The 24885-nt window shown below is 41.0% G+C and overlaps 1 protein-coding gene across 2 annotated transcripts in view; it reads right to left on the bottom strand.

Moving 5' to 3' along the window:
* Positions 1-3861: 3861 nt before the first annotated feature.
* edc4 (enhancer of mRNA decapping 4) overlaps positions 3862-24885 on the bottom strand; it is a 34560-nt gene continuing 13536 nt past the window's right edge. For both annotated transcript variants that reach the window (XM_033635224.2, XM_078168197.1), the window contains exons 21-30: positions 24551-24694; positions 22543-22579; positions 22033-22180; positions 21582-21737; positions 18741-18856; positions 18479-18644; positions 15968-16154; positions 14850-15069; positions 13344-13507; positions 3862-4343 (exon numbers count right to left, since the gene is read on the bottom strand). In XM_033635224.2, coding sequence (XP_033491115.2) covers positions 4160-4343; positions 13344-13507; positions 14850-15069; positions 15968-16154; positions 18479-18644; positions 18741-18856; positions 21582-21737; positions 22033-22180; positions 22543-22579; positions 24551-24694 — 1522 coding nt within the window. In that variant the 3' untranslated portion in view covers positions 3862-4159. The remainder of the gene's footprint in view (positions 4344-13343; positions 13508-14849; positions 15070-15967; positions 16155-18478; positions 18645-18740; positions 18857-21581; positions 21738-22032; positions 22181-22542; positions 22580-24550; positions 24695-24885) is intronic.

The raw sequence follows: 24885 nt of genomic DNA, 5'->3' as shown, positions 1-24885 counted from the left end.
TCCAGTGTGAGCGCATCCACCGCGCGCTGATCCGCTCCGCTGAAGGGGAGGGCGCGTCCGTGCCGAGGAGGAGGAGGAAGAGGAGGAGGAGGAGGAAGCTCTACAGCAGCTCAGAGAGTCCCCGGTGAGCTGCACAGTTGTAGATGGACGGGTGGTAGAGATGCTTTACTTAGGTGAAAGTCACAATGTAGAAATACTCCTTAACAAATAATGCGCGCTGTCAAAATCCTAGTAAAGTAAAAGTGCAGAGGTGTCATCACCAAAACATACCTCTAGTATCAAAGTATCATTCTGCAGTTAATATACCCTTGTAATTGATGTATCATTATATAGGCTAACATGACATTATTAGATGATTGTGTGACCCAACTAGAAAGTTTTGTCCAGTGGTTCCCTACCTAGGGCTCTGGTGCCCTCAGAAGGGTCACAAAAAACATCTTATGGGTCCTGAGAGGACTCATGGAAGAGGAAAGTGCAAATTTGAATAGCTGCAACCATGTAGACACATGCATCCATGTTCATGAATTCACACCGTAAACTGTATAAAATAATGAACGTCACCACCATGACGTCAGCCATTGGTTTTTCGACACCCGTTTGGCATTTTGGCCGTTGCCATTGATTTCTGGAGCCAGAAGTGACCATATTTGGATGAGAGGCTGGAGATAACGCCAATGCTAGCTGCTAGCTAAGTTAGCACAATGCATTTTATGCTTAGCTCTGATAATACAAATGCTAATGTGCATATTTGCTATTGGAAAAAAAAGGCCTAAAACCACTCAGACAAATGAACTTACCAGAAAAACTAAATATCCAACTCCTTAGAGGGTCTGTTAGTGCTACATTAAACAAGACTTTTTTTAGGGGATTAAAATGTTACAATGAGGTGAAAAAACACTGAAATAGTGACAACTATGTCTATACTCCATACTATGGAGTAGTTCTGCCTGCGGATCGTAACCATGGTTACGTTACCTTACCAACACTATCACCGTGCCTAACTTAATGCCTTATTAAAATGTAAACAGGTGCGTTCTATAAAAATGTACCCCTGTACAGCTGTCAGGACTAGGGAAACATGTTTATTTGTGTTGTAAAGTTGGGTATTTTAACATGGATGTCTATGGGGAATGACTTTGGAGCAAGCCTCAAGTGGTCATTTGAGGAACTGCAGTTTTTGGCACTGGGGACATAGAATGGTGCGTGTGTATGGCCACTCTGATAATTTTACCTTTTTGTGCCTTGATCAGTTGAACAAATGGACCTACCTGAGAAGTTTTAAAAGGGGAATGTCACTTTGGGTTAAACTGGCATCTCATGGATAGAAATCCCAATCAGTCTGGTTTTTTTTGAGGGGCCACATTTATGGTTTTTCGTAAGCTCATGTGTTTTTTTTTATGTAAAATCTTTGTCTGAAAAGCTGTTGAATAAATGAAGTGGCGTATGCACTAGTGTTGCCCTCTGAATCGTGGTCCAGTAGAAGTATAATGTAGCATTAAATGGAAATACTTGAGCACAAGTGCCTCAAAATTGTGCAAAGAGCCACACTTATGAAATGTATTTAGTTTCTTTCCACCACTGTGGGTCACTGAAGTGCCCACGAGCAAGGCCCTGAGTCCCCATCTTCAGGGAATGGCGCTGTTCTAACATTGCCTGCGGAGGGAACAGACTGCTCAACACTAAAGCAGCTCACTTGAACTTTAGGTCAGGACTGTTTTCTGCAAAAACAGGACGAATAATGACACAATAAAGTGAACAAGTCTTTTTTTTATTCCAAAATGTTTAGGGTAAAATAAACTGTAAAACATACAACATAAGCATCCAAGCAGAGGGAAATGAACAGAGTGCAAACCGAAAAAACAATATCCACACAAACCTCAGCTGGTTCTCACACACAGCTCCCACTCAGGGCAAAGCAGGAGTCAACCTGTCCTTCTGCTCAGAGGACAATGAACTGCGGTCTGTGACTCAAAGGTGAAGGTGGCAGTAGTCAAAATAATACCGCTCTCTGTTTCATGAGCATTCAAATATCTTTCTCAATCAGCTGTCTTGGTAGTCAAATGTTTGCAAACAGAACACAAAGATTCTCCCCTGCTGTGCTGTTTGAGCCTTACGTCAGATCCAACAACATAAACGCTTGTAAAACTAAAAAGGAACTGCTGTGGGATAATGCTCAAACAAGTTGTCTAAAGGCCCAAATGGGATCAAATGTTGGAGTAAAACATGTAGAGTACAATAAGGCACTTGCTAGACAAATCCAACTTAACAGAATCTAAACACAGAGATCAAATTAACAGAACTTTTATTTTACAATCAGCAAAACAGTGTGGTCACCCTGCACTTAAACTATGATGTGTGTGTAAATGGGCTGTACATAAATTATCATACACTTTCAACACACTCTGAAGATGAACAGACAGGTGCAGGCTTTTCAATGTTTGGTAAAAGAAGATACTGTAAGAGCAGGAATGATTTCTGAATCCAAAACCTAAATGACAAGGAGGGTGAACATCTGCAGTCCAACTAAGTGCTGCCTCCTAGAGCCTATGATCAGTAACTGCACGTTAAATTCACAAACATTATTTGGAATAGCCTGATAAAATAACATCATCAGTAACAATTATGTTTAGGAAGTGTTTTTATTATGTATTATAACTAGTTTGACAACTCTTAAAGCAAGTATACAAGTCTTACAAATGCTAAATGTTTATATAAAAAAGGGACAGACGTACAGAAGGAAACACAGGGAGAGGTCTGATTAATTTACAGGACAGAGCTGTACACATGGACGGCTGCCAAACTCGATGTTGGGCTCCAAACATTTCAGATTTTAAAGGGGAATTCTTTTCAGCCTGGAGGACCCCCACAAATATTTGTCACATCTCAAAAATGTTACTTCACATCCTTTAATCTTATTTGTATCCTTCAGAGACCCTCATTAGAATGATTTGTAAAAACAAGGCCAGATGGAAAAAAGTAAGAAATATGCTTTTCATCCTGAATACCAACGCAGGAACAAATTCAATTAACTTCGTAAAACAATTCAGCATGTTGATCCTCTTCAAAGCGCTGAGACAGATTTGGCCTGGCGAGGTTGTCGTCTCCAACCTATTAAAAAATAACTGAAAGGAAAAATGCCACCAACACAAAATGGCTTTGAATGTTACATACTTTTGGTTGCCGGGATTAGCTTGGATGTTTAAAAAAACCTGAACTGAGGACAGCGTAATCCTGCAGCAACTGAATTCCAAGTTGGCTCTAGCGAGGATGCTGGTCTGTATTGGGGGAAAAAAAATGTGTCCAAGCCTGCTGTTTGCTTCTAAGGCCAAGATACAAGGCGACATTTTGAGGCAAAACATGTCTTCTTTTAGCATACTTTCGTTCCTTCTGTTGCTCAGAAGTAGCCCCTGCATCACAGCTTGTTCAGTATCCCAAAACTTAACATGTCTGACTGACGGGTCAGAGGAACACAGTAGAACAGAAAAAAAAACTGAAAAACACAGCGATGTTTGGTCTTGCGGACCACTCGGCTGAACATTCTTTGAGTCTTATGCACATTTGGATGAAGTGGCATCAAAGGAGTGTCAGGTATGATGTGTCTGGGAGACGGGGACAACATGAAATTTCAGGCTCTCTTGCTGTTGTTTCTGAGAGTCTTCTGTTTCTCGATGGGGATGAAAGGATGAGAGACACAACCAGAATGCCTCTTGCGGGGAAAAAGCAGCAGTAACGAAGGTCTGGAGGAATCTACAGTGAACTGAAGAGTAGTCCAGACCATTATTGTCTTGCATTGAAGGTATTTCCAGGAGAAAACAAACAAAACAAGCTTCTACTTCCTAACTTGACACTTAACTGGTGCAGGCAGAGCAGGGGGAGGAATAGGAACAAATGGAATGGGGGAAAGAGCTGAATTCAGGGACAGATGGGTGGGAGGGAACCTTCTTGAACCAAACAAGGTGTTTCAAACTCAGTCATTTAGGAGCCCTTGTCCTCCCTCACCAACCAACAACATGTCCAAGCCTCAGCTCCAAAACAGAGTAGGGTGAAGTTGTCCTTGTTGCTCTTTTCTCTGAAACATTCGTGGACTCATAACAAAAATGGACTCATGATCTGCAACTCTGAGGAAACGACTCTCCTGCACCATTTTTTAAATGTAGGACTAGTGGCTGACGAGACCCTGCAGCATCATCATTAGGCGCCGCGCCCTCTTGCTGAGCGGGCTGTGGGGGTCCTGCTGCAAGAAGGTAAAGAGCTTCGGCCTAACCTGGGCCAGCACGGAGGACATGTGGTCTCTTGTCAGCGGGTCCCCGTGGTCCAGGTTCATCACTGCATCCTCCAGGTAGCTGAGCAGGGACACAGAGGGACAGACACATCAGATAATGAAGGCAAAAAAGACACATTTCTAGTCAGGCACATAGGGTTTTCCCTGGGGTTTTTTCGAGACCAAGGTGGCAAAGGCCTGTGGCAGGGGCGAAACTTGCCAGCTGTACTTTTAGATAAGGTCCCCCCCTATATTAAATATGAAAGGAAGCAGACATGTCCTGTGATTTTCAGCCTTCTATGATTATATTTATCCTTTACAGCAGGCACATTCTGACAGCTGAGAATATTACTGTCAGGTATTGTCCCCCCTCTATTAAATATGAAAGGAGGCTGAAAATCACAGGACATGTCTGTTCTGATGATACAAGTCAGTGGTCCTGAAATGTGTGTTTCTCTTCTGTAATACACATTCTACATCTCGGAGGCGACATCTTTCCACATACGGGCTTCCTTCACCTTTCAAATGGGGCAGAGCTCCGTGGGAAACAGTAGGAGAGGCACAGCCCGAGGGGGAACACGGATCTGACCCAACACCGTAGGGAGAAGCAGGTCCATGGAGCTGTGCGCCGGACGAAAAAACAAGCCCGTCGCACCGAATGCGCGCCGCTACAGCGTCGCGTTGGGTTGTGGGCCTTTTCAAGATAATCTTTTATCAAACGACAAATCAACATTGATTTCATTCAAGCATTGCAGGTGAGTATAAAGGTAAGCAGTATATGTATAGTCCCATGCAGAGGTAACCTTTATGTAGGAATATGGTTGTTAGAGTTAGGCTAATGTACACTTTGGTAAGTGCAAGTGACAACCTCGGACTCAGGTAAGTGCAAGTATGAAGTAATAAACAGTATTTGGTTCAGGTATAGGCTCAAAGATTCAAAGTTTGACTCATTTTGACAAAAGAATAACTCAATTTTGAAAAAATTATTGTGGTAATTAAGACCTCACAAATTCAAATTTAAGACTACTTAATAACTTTTAAGGCCTTATTAACTTTACAAGTAAAAAAAAGGTTCAGTTTGTAATAAAATTGTTAGGGATGCACGATAACTTTTCTTTTAAACCGATAACCGATAACTTTCAGCTCCTAAAGGCCGATACCAATAACTGATAACCGGTAACACACACACATATACATTATATATATATATATATATATATACATATATATATATATATATATATATATATGTACCTAAGATCATGACATCAATACGAACAAAACCAAAACAGTTTTGACTCTTTAAATGAAGAGATATTTATTTTTTCCAATGAAAAACCATTGGCAAGCATCTCAAACATTTTCGAAAAGATATCAAACAAAAAAACTATTTGATATCTCAAATGAACATCAATTTAAATAAGGTGCATTACTTACTGATATAAAAATAAAGGCCCCTTGAACTGATGCAAATACATGCATCGGGATTACAAACTGAAAAAGTTCATTCCAGAAGTTCAAAAAAAAATTTATATATATAGAAAATGATTGCACTGAACAAGTTAGACTTGTCTATGTAAACAAACTGAAAAAGTGCATTCCATAGTAACAAAAAATAAGTTTAAAGAATTTTGGCTTATGGTTCCATTCAAATGAATACCTTTTTTACTGAGGTAAATGGGGTTCAGTTGTTCTTTTATCTCATATTAGGGGAGAGAGAGAGAGAGAGAGACAGAGAGAGAGAGAGACAGAGATACAGAGTCTGTGTGTGTTTGAGATAGTGTTGTCACGGTACCAAAATTGGGACCCACGGTACAATACCAGTGACAGTATCACTATACCACAGCAAAAATGAGGCAGATGTGCCTTTTGTCATTTATAAAACGATAATCAATTTTCTATAATACGTCAATGATATTTCAAAGGAATAAATTACTTATTGACTTATTCATACTTCAAAAACAGCATCAATAAGTGATTAACATAGGGGGGATCAAAATAAAATAAATAAAAATCAACCAGCCACCCTCCTCCCCTGACTAGTCCCTTCATAAGTAACGAACAGTCCCTAAAGTTTCTCCTCTGATACGCCACATACTGTGTGCCCCCATGGCTCAGCTGTTCAGGTACTTTTGGGCAGTCATGACAACAAGTTATTCACCTGGAGCCGGACTTCTTCGCCGGTAAGCCGTTATAATGCGCCACCTTATTTGACAGGAATACGTATTCCTGTCCATGTCTGTGACCCCCGTTCAACCCACAACCGGCAGGATTCGCCGTTACTGTTTATCGCCACACTGTCCGTCACCGCACGCTGTTTGATTGCGTTATCAAAACACGCCTCTATTATTCGGCCTTGCTTTTCACTTATTCCACCGAATACCGAATGTGTGTTTATTTGCAATATTCGGCCGAATATATTCGGTGCATCCCTAAATAGGAGCCTTCCCCCACTCCCCTCGCCGCTGCTCTCCTCACTATACTGGCTGCTGCGCTGTGCAAGTGCACAGATGTCTCAGAGTGGTGGTGCATTTGCAAAAATATTTTGAAGGAGCAGCAGTGGCGGCAATAATTTAGCAGCGGCGACATGCCACTGCTAAATGAATGTAGTGGAAACACTGATATGTACTGTGGAGTTTTAGTGCCACGGTCTACCGTTGGTACCAGTATACCGTGCAAAGTGTGAGAGAGAGTGTGCGCATCTGTGTGTGTGTGTGTGTGTGTGTGTGTGTGTGTGAAAAAGAGAGAGAGTGTGCGCGTCTGTGTGAAATTATGACCGAGTTAACGAGTTGTTTTCCGACATGAGGGGGTATTCTTGAATTTTCCCAGTCAGAAAGAGTTTTTCTGATTATGCCGACGTCACTTGAATGCAGCATTCACTGCAGGCCATTCAGGTCTCATAGTGGGAGCGGGGCACTGCCATGCTGACAAAATTATATATGTTATTGGGGCTATTCGTCATGATATCGGACTTGGAATGACGTAATAATTTCCTGTTATCAGCCCGATAATTATCGGCGCGATAGTTATCGTGCACCCCTAAAAATTGTTGAAGTAGACTGTTAAAATTTCTCTCTCTTGCTGAAGCTACAAGGCCTGTGTGTTTTGTACAGACATATTTTCACATTAGCAAGGGGTCTTGCCCGTTCTTTTGCTTGCTGTCTGATAAAGAGACCGAGAGTTGCTGGATAAAACATATCAGGTAAATAACGTAACATTTGTGCGTGGAACATAGCTAAGTCACCTAGCTAGCTAGCTGGTGTTGGTTACGTATATCATGTGAGATGAGAGATGTAGTTCACTGAATGCTTTTGCACAAAACTAGATAGTACTATGACAAACTGTGACTTTATTAACTTGAAAAATATATTTTAAATTAACAAGCATCATATTTGTTGTTCATTGTTGGCACAATTCAAACTGGATAAAAAATATTTGTCTCTCCACTGACTACCACCAATATTTCTTCTGAAATAAGGTCCCATGGGGGACACTTGAAGCAGAGGGACTTCACCTCTCGGTTATCTACTGCAGGTATAAGCAGGAAGAACAGGCAGAATTTAGCTCAAGAAAAAAACAGAATAATAAAAAATTAAGTCTGCACAAGAGGCCATGGTTAAGTTTGTCCTACGTGAATAAAATGACAAAATGAAAGATACTTTCATGACTACAACCTGAAACTTCATTCATTCAGCTTTGAAAGCACTACGAGCTTAACTTGCATAGAATTTGTGTTTGTGGCCCTTTGAGCAGTTGCAGGGGACAGAAAGAACGTCCGCTTCTGTCTGAACTATCTTTCGCAGTTTGAATGTCAAGCGCCGTCCTTGATCTCCTTCCTGGCTGCCTGCCGACTGTGTAAGTGTGCACCTTGTGTTTTTCGCTCAAATACCACAGCAGAAATTGAGTTATGCCACTGTCACCTGTGTCCTGTCCTCCCACTCAGACCACACTACATTTAACGGCTCAATTAATTGTTTTAGTCAGACATCTGGTGGTCAGACTGTCCAGCGGTGCTCTATTTCTGTCCTGCTCCTCCGCCCTGTGTCTTTACAGTTTAAATGACCATTCATCTCCTCATCCGGAGCATTACCTGATCCCAGTCTAGCATTAGAGCTGTTCCCACATTGCCAGCTGGCCTCTAGCCAGAGTTCCCCTCAACACACACACATTACAAGCCTATCAAATCCCCATAACACTGCCAACACACTCTTTATGACATTTAATGTCACTGCACAGAACACCACAGATACTGACTAGTTAGTTTATGTCTTACAGGAAATAATCAGCTAACTAAATTGTGTCCAACCCTTTCCAACACTTAAAAAAAGACATACAGTGCCCTCCAAAAGTATTGGAACAGTGAGGCCAATTCCTTTATTTTTGTTGTAGACTGAAAATATTTGGGTTTGACATCAAAAGATGAATATGGGACAAGAGATCAACATTTCAGCTTTCATTTCCAGGTATTTACATCTGGATCTGATACACAACTTAGAAGATAGCACCTTTTGTTTGAACCCACCCATTTTTCATGAGAGCAAAAGTATTGGAACATGTGACTGACAGGTGTGTTTTGTTGCCCAGGTGTCTCCCAATTACATTGATTATTCAAACAATAAATAGCACTGAATGTCAGAGCTCAGTTTCAGATTGGGTACGATAGGTTTTGCCTGTGCAGACTGCATTTAGAGGTGGAACCAACATGAAAACCAGAGAGCTGTCTATGGGTGAAAAAGAAGCAATTGTGAATCTGAGAGAAGATGGACAATCAATCAGAGCCATTGCACAAACATTGGCCATAGCCAGTACAACCATTTGGAATGTCCTGAAGAAGAAAGAAACCACTGGTGTACTAAGCAACAGACGTCAAACAGGTAGACCAAGGAAAACATCAGCAGTTGATGACAGAAACATTGTGAGAGCTGTAAAGAAAGACCCTAAAACAACTGTTAGTGACATCAGCAACAACCTCCAGAGGGCAGGAGTGAAGGTATCACAATCTACTGTTCGCAGAAGACTTCATGAACAAAAGTACAGAGGCTACACCAGATGATGCAAACCACTCATTAGCAAGAAGAATAGGAAGGCCAGGCTGGAATTTGCCAAAAGGTGACAGAGATGAGCCTCAAAAATTCTGGGAAAAAGTTTTATGGACTAATGAGACAAAGATTAACTTTTTCCAAAGTGATGGAAAGGCGAAAGTTTGGAGAAAGAAAGGATCTGCTCATGATCCCAAACATACAAGCTCATCTGTGAAACACGGTGGAGGTAATGTCATGGCTTGGGCTTGCATGGATTCTTCTGGGACGGGCTCTTTCATCTTCATTGATGATGTAACACATGATGGCAGCAGGAAAATGAACTCTGAAGTCTACAGAAACATTTTGTCTGCTAATTTAAAGAAAGATGCAACCAAACTGATTGGGAGATCCTTCATCATGCAGCAAGATAACGACCCAAAACACACTGCCCAAACAACAAAGGAGTTCATCAGGGGCAAGAAGTGGAAGGTTTTAGACTGGCCAAGTCAGTCTCCAGACTTAAACCCAATAGAGCATGCATTTTACCTGCTGAAGAGGAGACTGAAGGGAGTAACCCCCCAAAACAAACAACAACTGAAAGAGACTGCGGTGAAAGCCTGGAAAAGCATCACAAAAGAAGAATGCAAAAGTTTGGTGATGTCAATGGGTCACAGGCTTGATGCAGTTATTGAAAGCAAAGGATTTGCAACTAAATATTAAGTCTCATTCACTTTAATCTATTTTAAGTTTATATGTTCCAATACTTTTGCTCACCTAAAAATGTTGTGTTCCATTACAAATAATGCTATCTTCTAAGTTGTGTATCAGATCCAGATGTAAATACCTGGAAATAAAAGCTGAAATGTTGATCTCTTGTCTCATATTCATCTTTTGATGTCAAACCCAAATGTTTTCAGTCTACAACAAAAGTAAACGAATTGGACTCACTGTTCCAATACTTTTGGAGGGCACTGTACATTATATTCCTTTTCATGCTCCCTCAGTTCACATCATTCTTGCATCCATTTCAACACTAATGTGTTCTTCAAAACCAGCTAACGATCCTGCTAATGATCTTCTCTGGTCCTAACAATCCGTTGCTTTTGTTTCTCTTTGCGAATCTTTCATGGATTCCTCAAAGATACTAACAATCAAGAGTAAAGAAAACGAGGGCTCTTTTATCTTGTGCAAAGCCTTCTAAAATATACCTTATAATTGTTGTAGTTTTTGTCTTATCCCAATATTAATTGACTTCCATTAGGGCACAGAGTTTTCCTGCGTGGCTCAAATACAATTTGCCATTAAAGTAGGCACGAGTGAGAAGATGTGAAGAAGTTTTGTGATTTATCCTGTTTTGATTCTATCTACTGAACTCCCTCACACCACAACCCATCCAACCACAACCGTGCTCTGTCCTAACAATGCCTCAGACTGAACCACATCCTTCTGCCGTCATCTCCCTCTCTCTCCCTCTCTCTCTCTCTAGATGGCACAGAGGGGCACCAGAGGGCCGTATTAGCAGCAGTAGGCAGCTGCAACATAAACGCAGAACCAGACAGGTGATCCAGACACAGAGCAGTGCTGTAAAGGGACTCCGATAGAGAAAGAGGTTTACTGGGGGAGACACGAACCAAAGGAGAGGGGATGCAAGGGTTTCTAAGAGATTAGGACATGGAGTGAGAGAGGTAGGGGCTCTCTGAGGAGACATGTCCGCATGCATCTTGAGAATTACAGAACACAACACACTTTTCTGTAAAACAACAGGAAAAAACAAACAGGAGTGCAAGAGTGAACAACAGGATAAGACATACAAGGACACAGAAAGAACAGAACGATAGAGAGCATCTAAAACTTGTGAAGCTATTCACAGGATCATCTGTGCTCCCTGGACAGCCATGGAGCAGGGCTACAGACGGAGCAGGGTGATGGGGTCAGCAGTTTAGCACCATGTAACACTCAGGAGACGAGGAATAATGGGCATACAATGGAGATGAGATGGGGAGCAAAAGTTTAGGCAAAGACTGGCTTTGTTACAGATCGACATTAGCCCGGGATCCAGCTTGTGTGCAAGAGGAGGCGTGTGATGCAATTCCAAACTTGTTCTCTTGCTTTGAGAGAAAACGGACTTAAAATGAAGACATTTTGGGAAGAAGTAAGCTTATACAGCTCACAGGTTTTTGATTAAAGCCAAGTTATGCCTGCTGCATTGCCAGACAGGTCTTACATCAAACTACAATGGTGTGAGACAACATACTGAAAGTAATATGAAAAGTATACAGGTAAAATTTAGCAGTACTTTCATTATTTTCAATTGATGCATGTATTTCATCTGTAGGCCTGTCATGATAACTATTTTTGAAGGACAATAACTATGATAAACAATATAATTGTCAATTTAAGACCATTTTGTTCCACTAATGTAATGATAATATAATAGCATAATGATGCATGTAAACCCATTCAAAGAGCGACAAACTTTAATTCCTAAGAATATTCGGGGAATAGATAAATAACCTAAAACCATATAATCAAAACAATAAATAAAATAAACTCCCAGGCTCTGTTCACAAAAACTGCACTTAAATAACTTTTAAACATTTGGCACAGAGGCATAGAATCATTCCTTAGCAGGTTATATACCAGTAGCCAAATGCTGCTTTTTATTGTGGCATTACGTCGACTTAAATGTTGGTGACATTCTTATGTAGATAAACACACATGTAAACACAACAAAAATATTGTACGATAGATAGATATGACCTTGATCATTCTTGCTGACCTTAATAAGTCGATGACGTAATTTTCCTGACAGGCCTGTTCATGTGTCAATATTTACAAATCCTGCATTCTTTTATGTGCAAAAAATATTTTTTTCCTCATTAAAGATGCAGCAGATTATCAATAATTCTGTAATTACTCCAAGCTGTAAAGTGAGACTGGAGTGGATCTGATGTGCTGTGTCAATAAAGAGACAAGGCTAATACTGTACCCAGACTTCCTTCATCATCCCTCAGCTCTCACTACGTGTATACACATGAAAACACGTTTGTTTGTTGTTATGCTTTTAAATGCTGTATTGCAGCCGCACAAAGATTTCTTATAGTTGAGGTCGGCTGGTTTAATGCCGAGCGACTGTTTCACTCAATATCGCTGTCATTATTTTGATGTCCTAGTACAAGCATAGGGAAGACTTCAGCTTACTAACATTCATTATTATGAAGCATCTCAAGCCATTAGCCTCTTTTACATTGCCTGATCAAGGCAGGAATGTTGCGTCGTTATTCCTCCTTGCCGTTCTGTATAAAAGGTGCAGAATGGAGGGACAGAGCTGCCTCGCCTTTATAACTGGCAGCGGAGGTATTAACAGCACCGAATCGACATCTGTGTACAAGGGACAGCCGGCAGGACTTGACAGGTGTGACATTTTTAAGGCATGTTATGAATACAACCCATTGGCAGGAGATTGCACATAGCAGCAGTTAGCAACTAACTCAAAGAAGAAGAACAGCAGCAATGAGGTGCGGGAGCTCCTTACCCTTTTGAGTCGAGGACAAGATCTATAGCCGTATAACAGGGACGGTAAATGACTGTTATTGCCATGTCATGCCATTGTTATTATTTAGAAAACACTGACAGAAACATATGTTTTATGTCACAATAGAGTCCGAGGTTGTTGTCATAAATGTCACGCCCGTCACACCTCTTTTGCTTCAGGAATGCTGACATGCAATCTCCAATTACACACTGGGGCAGCGTGATGCCAGTGTTGTTTGGGTTTGTAAAATGAAAGGTCTTTATTGCAGCTCTACCGCGGCATCTCCGTGTTTAAAAAAAGACAGGCTTTTGTTATTGTCATAAAAGGTTGTATCTCAACTGCAAAAACCTCATATGTTGGAATCCACATTGTGTTTTCATTCATCTACAAATTACCCACCAAATGTTAACTCTGACCCAAGAGGAAAACTGTGTAATCTTTAAGCAGGGATTAGTGTTACTGTGGATGCAAGTAAGTGTAAAAATCACACACTGTGCAAAAAACAGCATAAGTAAAACAGCCTCACCTGATTTTGAGCTCAGAGCGGGTTGAGAGGTTGGAGGAGAGCTGCTGGATGAGCGACAGCAGCACGGGCTGGCTGAGAGGGCAGGGGTGCTGACCAAACACCTGCTGAGAGTCGATGGTCTCACACACATACAAGACCAAGTTCAGATCTGTTGCTGACAGAGCCTGCAAGGGAAGTAAGAGAAAAGGCATTACATTCAAATTAAACTGTTGTCATAAATCTTTGCACACTCAAACGCAAATTCAAATATCTTTTTCACTCCAATAAATCTATAGAAAAACATTCCTGTACAGTCGCAGTGGAATTCCTGAAGAAAGGACTTGTCTACCAGCTTTAAAGCAGAAAGATTTTGACCAAAGCTGCGTCCTCTTTAGTGGTTCTATGTTACTTCTTTTTTTTTAAAGATATTTTTTGGGCCATTTTGCCTTTAATGGATAGGACAGTTAAGTGTGAAGGGGGGAGAGAGAGTGGGAGTGACATGCAGCAAAGGGCCACAGGCTGGAGTCGAACCCAGGCCGCTGTGGCAACAGCCGTGTATATGGGGCGCCTGCTCTACCACTAAGCCACTGACGCCCCGTTGTATGTTACTTCTAAAAGTATCCAGAGCAATGTCTGTAAAGATAGTACAATTTTTGCTTTTATGTTGCTTGTTGACATCTTAATGTAATAAGGTAAGGTAAGGTTTCCACACCACCAACGATCCAACATCAATATATAGTGTCATTTTTGAGACATGCCTGAATTTTGAAATTCCCATGGCCAATCTGTGTCACCATTACTATCCAAGCACACCTCCTTCCTAAACACTCTTAACAGTGTTAGCAGCCTAGCACCAGGGAGACAATGGAATGCAGCCAAGAAAAAGACAATGCGGAGATTTACAAATATTGTCATGTATCAATCACAGGCCCTTGAACTGACATGTGTCACATTGTGCCAGAGTTTGTGATATCAGCAAATATTTAATTGTTGTCAAAAGACTGATACATTACTGTATCTCGGTGAAATTTGTGATGTACACTCCTACTAAGCATGCAAGTAAGTCAGGGGTTTTGACTAAAGTATGAGCTCAGACAGACCATTCTGGTGGTTTCAAGTGTCAAACAAAAAGTCCATGGGTTAAGAACTGAGCTATATGCACATACACATGGAGGATGACAAACAGCTGAAAAAAGGAAAAAGTGGGGATGGGAAGAGAGTTTTTGGCAGCCGCTTAGGGTAGATTCAGATACAAAGATATTTAGGAGAAAATGCAGGAGTGTCTGCAGCACAGCTAATGCACTACTGGTGTCTGCAAAAAGGAGACAGTAGAAGGTAGTTGCAGCATATTGGCATTCTGGGCCTCACTGTCCTGGTGGGAATTTTTTGTGTGAACATACACGTTATCTGTGCATGATGACAAGCTGTTTGCATTTATTCACAGTTGGGAAAAACAGTTCAACCTCAGAGGCTGCAATATGTCCACTGATACACCTGGTTATATCCGTGTGTGTGTGTGTGTGTTACCTGCTGGAAAGCCTGGTTGAGCTGGCCCTGCTGGAGGAGCTGCAGGATGTTGGCCTGCTGTGTCTGGTAGTCTAGGTGTGCTGTGGGGACGGGCGTGCCAGCTGCCGACCTCATTGCCTGCATGATGCTGGAGGTCACCACTGCCTGCTGCTCCTTCATTGCCAGGCTCACCTCCCCTTTGACAATTCGCTGCACGTGGCTAAGAATAGACTCCTGCAAACTGTGGAGGAAAAGGACAGAAAGGAAACATGAGAGGAAGGGTAATCCTCCCCATTACATACATTTTCAAGCACTATCCTGCACTGCAGCAGGCTGGCTACATCAACAAACTGGCATTCAATCACTTTTTGTGAGTGTAATCATGTCTCTATGTTGGCACAAGGTTTGATTGAATTGATGTACTTAACATACAAGCTATCTGAATCTCTGAGCAAAGAAAAAAATCTGGCTCTGCACAATCCGGCGCTGTCACTTCCTTTTCAAGATTTTAAAGTTTAAGTTGGCCAACTACTTTCTCTCTGCTCCGCCCCCGACAAATCTATAAACTCTAGAGGCCATGAAATTAATTGCAGAGGGAACAAGAGACTCGATCGAATTTATGTTCTTACATTAGCCCCAGGATTAAGCCTTGCTTGTTTCTACTCTCCAGCCCATTATGCACCAGCTCAATAGGCAGTGAATAAGGCCAGGGCTGCTGGCACAGGCATCTGCTGATATGCATATCTGATATTCAAAATATCTGCCTGGAATGTCAATCAATGCTATCAGATCAGCCACCGCAGGTAATACCAGTTAACAGCAGGATTCCTATAAAACTTGATGGTTACATTTCACAGTGCTAAGTGGGCACCATCAGAGTTATATTTTAAATTTATTTTAGAATTAAAAATTGTTTTGATGAGCGCAGACATGCTGTGTCTAATTACAGCATGATCATATATGTAAATGAAGTTAAATGGCAGAGAAAAGAAAACAGGACAGAAAGTGTGAAAGGTTCAGAGAAGATTCACTTCTATTAAATCTGACACAATAAAAAAAAAAAAAAAAAGGTTTCAGTTACAACTTTCTGATCACAAGTGGCAAACAGTGTGATCAATGAGGGACAGTTGGATACATACTTTCCCACCATCATCTGGATCTGGTGCTGGACGTCTGCCCGGACGTTAGCTGTGATGTTATTGGCCAGCTGATCAGTGGAGCTTTGGAAGCTGTCGATCATCTGCTGGAGCTGGCCAATCATGGGGTCTCGTGACTCCTGCTCCCTCTGCTTTCTGTTCTTCACATGGGTCTCAAGCTGTTGGATGTCTGCAAAGATGAAAGTCAACAGAAAATCAGTTGTTCTCCTCCTCCTCCTCCTAACATAAGCAAACACATTATAAACTGGCTCAGTGTAATGTGAAAGGGCAGCAGTAATGCCAAAACCACAGAGACTGAGCAACCAGCGCAGAAGCTCTATAGACAAACCCAGCAGCTGATTTATGTGTTGCACTCTCAAGTGCTACTTCCATAACTGGGGTGACAGTGTTGAACTGAACACAATTACAGTGACAGTGGAAGCAAGGATGTTTGGGTTGTTTATGGTTTCCCTCCAACAGATGAAGGTAGTCTGTGTGATTGTGGATGTTATTCACAGTCAACACACATCTAAAATGTATTATGGCACACTGCATGATGTATCCATATATATTACACTTGGGACATTATTGCAATTCCATGTATCAAACTTATAGGGAAACTTGGTGTTTTTCCAGCTTGGCCCCTATTTTCCCATGTTTTTATGTCTCAGTGATTAATGGAGACAATTCTTTAAATTGGTCCTGTATTCAGAGAAACCACTGCAGCCAGCAGTGACTGAACAGGCTGCAATGTAATCCCTACATAAAATGTGCAGCATTAATTATCATCCATTGAAAGTGCTTAATTTTGCCACTCTGATTGTTATTGTCATATTGATCTTTCGAAAGCTCGCTAACTTTTCCACATCGTCAAAATCAACTGAATATTCAGCCATGACATTGAAAATCCCCAAATCCTGATCTGATCTGCCAATATATGAAGTCCTAATCTGAAACTTCATCAAGTACGTAAAGTAGTAGTAAAGTAGTAAAGTTATCAAAATCAATATAATGTATACCCTATGATTGACTATTGCATAGCTCAGCAATGCAGTAAGAAAAAAATTGCCTGCATCTAGCTGTTCCATATTTTTTAATTTGTTATTATTATTTATAAAATATTGATATTTAAAATCACAAACTCTCTTTTAAATCTTTTTGGCCTTGTCGCTGTCTCGAGGTAATTCCTCTGTCCGTAGACTATTCCCTGTGTCTGTTTTGGTGCAGCCTTGTCTGAGTTAGCCAACGTGAATGAGCTGTATTCCGTTGAGTGTTTACTTTTGTTGTCTGTACATGTTTTACGCAGATTAAGCTGTTATTATATTACTCTTTTTTACTCATGAGGTTTTTGTTGCATTTGCAGTGTCGTGATGTGTGGTTGTCACAAGAGCTGTGTCTCGTCTGAGCAGTGTGATGAAACACCATGTGCTATAGATGACAGCACATCACAAGAGACTCACACTGAGCTGAAATTAAAAGAGTGCTCATTACTTCAGTAAATAAAACAAATAAAACAGTCTTATACCGCATTTTGCTGTCGTTTATGGTGTGTGGTGTATTGCCGCAGGCAGGGCTAAGCCCCTGCTCTTACACACACAAGACCCAAGCAGAGGAGAGGAGAGAGAGTTGCTGCTGCAGTCATTGCGTTGTTATGCATGAAGGTTTCGCAAGTAAAAACACCAGCTGACGTAAAACAAAGGACAGGAATGAGCTCCATGTAGCTAGCTAGTTAAAAATGCCTTGATGGCCCCATTACCAGTCTTTGAGAATGGATTGGGACATCCTTAAAAACTATGCACCAACAACAAAGAGAAAATGTGGGCATAAACGACAAAGCTGAAGGCTGGCACAGTAGCTGAATGGCAGTGCAGAGGCAATGCAGCATTCACAAAGTTACAGTCAATATTTACACACAAAAAGCTAAACCCTGAATTTGATCACAGATTAAATTTAAATTGGAACAAGCTCACAAGAGAACACATGCTCAGAGGGGTATTGTGGCCTCCCTATTTACTGCAGGGTAACTGTGTGTGTCTCCCCTCTGTACACATTATGACAGCCTTGGTACATTTAAAAAACACCAAGCTGCCAGCTTACAGAGGTGGGCATGAGCACAATCTCAGAATAAATAGGCTGCTTATCAACACATCAGTGCCCTGGCTCAGACTAAAAAGGCGTTGTTACAAAAGCTGTCCCTGAGCTTTTTGAAAGAGATGGTTATTTAATTAGACTTCCAGATAAACAGACCCTGATTTCAGGGCTAGATACAGGGAACAACTAACAGAAAGAAAGTGCCAATACAAGGTGTCTCAAAAAGCACAACGGTCAAAACATTCCAAAACTTTTAATGTCTAGACGTGTAGTGAGTGAATGGATAGTCTATTTTCACAGCATGCAAGTAAAACTGTGACATTGCAGGAGGTTATCGCCATCATATCTTGATATCTGTATTATATTTTATTATTTATTTGCAAACAAAACCACAGAACTTGATGTTAGCTGAAATGGACTTACATTCTTGTGTGCCTTGTTTGAAGCTGTCGTTGATTTGTTGGAACATGGATTGGCAGCCTCTTTCAAAAACAGGCAGCACGATGCTTTGGAAGGTGTCTTTATAGGCTGCTTGGATGGGCCCCTGCATCGCCTCAGCTGCTGCTCGACCAATTGCATCTGTTGTATTCTGTAACCAAAAAGAAGGTAAATTGAGTAGGGCAGAGGGGAGCAGGTGATGTTACAAAGATTTCACATTGGACAGAATGCAGGGCCAGCTGCTTACCTTTGATTTGACCACCTTGCTGACATTGTCCTTCAGGGTGACCTCCACAGCGGTCAGTTTAGCAGCAATTGTATTGTTCAGCTGACCTGTCACTGGCTCCAGACTCTTTGAGATTGCTAGAGAGGTGAAAGAATAAGCAAGACACATTAGCAAGAACTCCCTGATAATTAGGAATGTGATCAAGCCTGGAGGAAAAAGACAGGAACATCTCATTCTTGAATTTGAGGGCAGGAGAGGCGAGGCAAGAAAACATCTCTCTACAGACTGCCTAATTTTAGTGTGGCAGTCCAACACACCTCAGCTGCCTTTAGTATATCTAATTCATCTTATGCCTCGGGTGATCTCAAGCATGAAAATAACACTGTAATTTATTGATGTACAGCCTAGTGTGCACTCTGTCCATTTTTCTGTGCTGCGTTTCGCTGTGAAGATAAAAGAAAGCAAAAACAGCAAGTACACAAGATTCACTTAAAATCACAAGGGCCTGCTAGTCAGCCAGTGTTTGCTGCTAACTCAGATCAGGGATGTATTAATTCCATCTGTCAGACTGTTATCAGCAGCAATACTAACCTTATTAACTTAAGAGACCCGCAGGACTGCAAGATACTTCGACTGACATTAGTTGTCATATGAAACTAGAAGACCTAAGGAGCCCATTGGTAGCAACCATGTCATGGTAGGTTGTTGGGAAGGGGGCTAAATAACACACTGGGGAACACTAACATTTTCACAGGGGTCCCTTGACCTCTTACCTTAAAGGATAACTTCAGTATTTTTCAACCTGGGCCCTATTTCCCCATGTGTATGTGTGCGTATGATTCATAGGTACAACTCGTTTTAAAATTGGTTCAGTATTGAGGGAGGCGGTTACAGCCGGCAGCCGCAAAATGAGCTAAAACGGTAGATATGGGGGCAAATGTGTCCCGTATAAGTTTGCGCATTAAAAGTGCTTTTTTTCGCCACTGACCGGTTCAACAATGTCTGTGTTGCAACAAGTGGGACCTGTTGCCCAATATTCATGGTCTCGATGTGTCCTGGGATGATACAGAAACTACCAAATGCTGTGTGACTACGTTAGAGGATTTCCCCCCTCTGATCAACAGGGCAGTGCTGGATACCTTTTTTCACGTGCCCAAAATAAATTGGAGGAGGCGGCCAAAACCACAGGGGCCAAATGGTCAACTATCCATCAAGAATGTATAACTAATATGTTTTTATTCATGTAATACTGATACCTAGAATTGTCTCTGAGACGCACATTTACTGCAAGCAAAGCTCTCGCGAGATGACGTCACACACAGCCCAGAGGAAGTGAAGGGTAAGGGAAACGCTTAGTATGCTATTTACAGAGATAGCACTGGCGATCTGAACCGGTCAGTGGCGAAAAAAAGGACTTTTAATGCGCAAACTTATACGGGACGCATTTGCCCCCATATCTACCTCGCAGCTGCCGGCTACATCCGCCTCCCTCAATACTGAACCACTTTTAAAACGAGTTGTACCTATCAATCATACGCACACATACACATGGGGAAACAGGGCCCAGGTTGAAAAATACCAAAGTTATCCTTTAAGAAATCTGAATAAAAATGGCTTCTGTGGGTACGCACAAGTTTCCCTTTTACAGACTTGCCAGCTTTATGTTAGCCCCATACAGCATGGGGCAAAAAACATGCAATTTATTTGCATGCAGTACAAATGTGATATTTTGCCTATTGTATTTGAATATTTCTGCATACTTTGGTCCCTAAACAGTCCTGGAATTGCATAAATTGGGTATGACTGACTCTTGTGGATTCCATGAGCCCAATTTTATTCATGTGTAATGATGTTAGTCTCCATCACAGTCATTTCATTGTTGTGAGACCATTTTGAAACTTGACATCACTGTATAAAATGACCTGTTGTGGCCTTTATGATAATCACAGCCTCCTGAAACTTTGCAATCACAAACTAGAGATCTTGGGCACTCACAAAATGTATGGTTTTCATAGATATAATGATAATAAGGGGGTTTCTCAGCAGTTTCTAGAACATTGCTTTTCTTACAGATAAGATAAATGACACATCACAACATGCATTTTTCTATGGTCTTCTTCTAGGGCTCATTGTCTTAATGTGGTATTTCAGAGGTATTTTTGTGACTAATCCACATCAAATACACTTTGTTAATGTCCTTATAAAATTCAGTGTTTCAGCTATCTGTTCCTTCAGACACAGAGGGCCAAGATCAATGGTGATAACTTATAAGCTATTCCATTCATAAAACTTCAAACATCTGCTTTGCTGCAAAATGCCTCAAACAGCTAAAACTGTGCAAGTAAATTTTGGCTATAAATTGAGTACAGAGAGCTGTCTGAACTGCAAGATAAAGTGGACCAAGCAATGTGCTTTGCTTAGACTTGAAGTAATCAAACTAAAGAAAGTGAGGTGAAGAAATACAAAACAAGGCATCTTCAAGTGTCACTTAGAAATGGCACACATTTTAAAAGTACCTTAGACACAGCTACAACAGATAAAGAGAGAAGATTTGTGGATTTCTGTCTCCTGAACTAAGCATTAATTTGCAAGTGGGTGGTGGAAAGACTAGAGAAAATAAGCCAAGGACAGGAGACACCAGTGTGCTACATATGCAGACTGTTTAGATTTATACTTAAAGTCATCCTTGTCTGCAACTGGCAAAAAAACAAAATGCTGTGATACAACCATTGTGTGGTAACAAATGTGGACAACTGCTCCTACATACAGTCCATTTCAGCAGGGTAAAGCTCGGCTTTGTTACATCTGACTCTGTGATTGCTGATTTTTTTTCCTTGTTGATGTTTGTTTGTGTGTGCTTACTTTGTGGGACTGTTTTCTTCATCTCCTCTCGTAGCACTTTGTCCATTCTGTTGGTTAGCACCGTGCTGAGGGTGTGGCTGAGCTGCTGGCTGAGTTGTTCCTGAAGCTGCTGCTGATGATTCTGACTCTCTGCCAGAACTCGCTCTAGTCTGCGCTCTGAGGTCATGAAAGGTCAAGGCTCACAAGAATATCATGTGAAAGGCTCATCATCAAGTCCTACATGTGTACTGTTACAAAAACTTCATACAATTCATACATATAATTATGTAGACACCACCGTCTTTGAAGCCTTAGGTGACCTTGTGTACTCACTTTTAAAGTTAGTGCTTACTGGAATTAATGAAGAGAAGCTTTGGCTCAAGTTTTTCATAAAAAGTTTTATGAGTGATGAAATGTTAAATGAAGAAACTACCAAAACAAGTTCAATGAGTCAGAAAAGACTGAAGGATACGCTCTTGTTCCTGGTGGTTGGTAAGGACGTGCTCTACTTGGGCCATAATAGTGCTCTGCATAGCTTCAATCTGTCCTCGCAGTTCAGCCAACTCCCTCTGCTGGCTGCGCAGCAGCATCAACAACTCGTCCTGTACTTCTGCATTTATCTATGGAATGGAAACAATAATTGAAAAAGGAGACAAAGTGGACCAAGGGAAAGTGCTGCTGAAACAAATGAATTAAACTCAAATAATATTTTTTTACTTTAATGCTGATATAAGTAGACAATAATTTGCTAAGAGATTGAAAGTGAATATAAAAGCTGGTGGATCAGTATCTGCCCACTTGTTTTGATATTTGCTGTCCCCTAGTGGCCAAAAATCAATTAATGGTTACAGATACTTATAATGCGTTTCCAAGAGTACAAATAATTTTAAAATACAAAATAACTTTTCATCCATTCATGATATCATTGTGGCAATCAATGAATATAAAAGAAGCTGGCCAATATGTTTTATGATCACCTTACCTGACCAGAGTCCATTTGCCTGGACTGAGATGATTCACTGAGGACAAAGGAGAAAGAAGAGGCAAACACTTTTATTGATAATACTTGAACCAATGACACAAATCAGGTTTTCTGTTTATATGTTTATGTGTGTGTTTATACCGCATTTATATTTTACCAGAGAACCAAACGTCAGCATTATTCCACTACACTGTATGATTTTAGGCAGTATGCCAGCATCAGGGAAGCAAAAGAGGCGTGACAGGCATGACGTGAAACACAACAGCGTCAGCCTCTAGTGTGACATGTAACAAACGTGAGCTTGTGGACATTTTCAGTTGCTGTTCTTCTTCTTTGAGTTAGCTGCTGACTGCTAGCAGTAGCTACTTTTTAAATCTCCCCAAGGGTTGTACACACAACACGGTGTCAAAACATCACACCCGTCCCACCCACGGTCCCTGTCCTGCCAGCTGTCACCTGGCTGTCCCTTTTTTGCAGACATTGCTTCAGTGCTGCTACTACCTCTGATGCCACCTTAAAGGCGAGACAACTCTGTCCACCAATTACGCAATTGTACCATTTATACAGAATGGCAAGGCGATACATCGGTGGGAAATTCCCGCCTTGAAGAGGTAGTGTAAAAGGGGCTTGTGACTCCATTACCAAGACTTGAAGAAAGCCAATTAACTGTAGCCAAATATTAATATTAATCTTGACAATCCACATAACCACAGTTGCTAAAGCTTTAGTTGGTAACTCATATATAAAATAACTAAGTCATATTTGTTCAAACTGTCATTATGTCCACACAGCATTAAATGACACAGATTATCTGTGGGAAAAAAATCCATTACCTTGTAACTCCTCTAATGTCATTTCTGCACATGATCAAAACCAATCAGAGGCGAGGAGTCTCTAACACGTCTGTCAGTTATGTAAGTCGCTGCTTGTGAACTGCTCAATCTGTCAACCTAAGCAGTGCTGCTGGTCAAATATGAATCAAGATTCTGTCCCTGCATTGCTCATTCTCACCTCAAATGTTTTCAGAAACAAACTGTAGTGTATTGGTTAGCTTTAAAATGAGAAATTTTGTGACTCTGCCACCATGTTGTAAACAATCGAGCTGAAACCCAGCACCACCCAGCAGCCACAGCAAACTTTCTTGTTTTATAGCTACACAGTTCAATAAAATATGCTTCTGAAAACATCTGAGGTGAGAAACAGGCAATGCAGCAACAGAATCTCGACTCATATTTGATCATCACTGCCTCATTTGACAGTTTGACCACAGATCACGGGCAGTGACTAATATAATTAACAGTTGTGTCAGAGACTACTCCGCTCTGATTGGCTGTTTTTGGTGCGCCACAATAGATTCTAGCAAATTCCAATATATTTAGCAAACATGGCAAAACATTATTTTCATAAATCTTACCAACTGTGGCTTTACGGGATGAATTAAAAGCAGTCTTGTTTATTTTGCTACTTGATGTGACAATCAGTCCACATAAAACTGCATCTTAACAGTAATTTAAGTGTAACTAATCTCTTCCCTCTGTCAGTCAACAACCTATTATGACCAAGCCTAAGTGACTGTCTGACAATTTCCTGATGCACTTACTGACAGCATCATCAATCATTAAAGCAAGTTTAAAAAGACAATTTAAGATAGATCTGATTTTCTACGAATAAAAAAGTATCATTTGTACAGACTTTTTACATTTAAGAATGGGTGTAATAAGAAATATGGAAATGACTGATTCATTGTGATAGGAACAGCAGGTGACTCATTTCAAGAGGCCCGGTGCATATCTTAATTCCTATTTATATTGCTTTTATCTCACACTAGGGATTTATGCTGCATTCAAAATATCAAATGACACAAGCTAAACATTGTTTCTCAACTCAACTTTTTCTCTACATCACTTTGTACCACTCTTTCAACTACATGTCACACACACACGTCACAGATCTGCTTAATTGTCTTTATTACATCCAAACTTCATACTCTCATACTTCATGCTCATACCTGTCATCTTTCTTGGTCTTCCTCTTTACTTTTGGCGAGCCTCGTGGTGAGGTCTTCCAGTCCTTAACCGGTAGTCTGTGAGAAGAACGAGAACCACAGTTTCCTGAGGATGATGCAAGGCTGGCCACCTCATCATCAGGGTCACTGGGTCAAAGACAGAAACATACAGATACACACAGAATAAGACAGCTGCTGTAATCTAAGTAGCAGAGTGTATACCACATACTCTCTCATCAAAGATCAATAAAATCAGAATGTTATCAATAAAGTGCTGAATTTGTGTTGTGCCTCATCTTGTGACATTATCTAGGATGACACCGGTGTGTCGTATTTGC

The sequence above is a fragment of the Epinephelus lanceolatus genome, chromosome 5 (assembly GCF_041903045.1).
Source record: "Epinephelus lanceolatus isolate andai-2023 chromosome 5, ASM4190304v1, whole genome shotgun sequence".
Taxonomy (NCBI): Eukaryota; Metazoa; Chordata; class Actinopteri; order Perciformes; family Serranidae; genus Epinephelus; species Epinephelus lanceolatus.
This window is presented reverse-complemented; position numbering and strand designations above follow the sequence as displayed.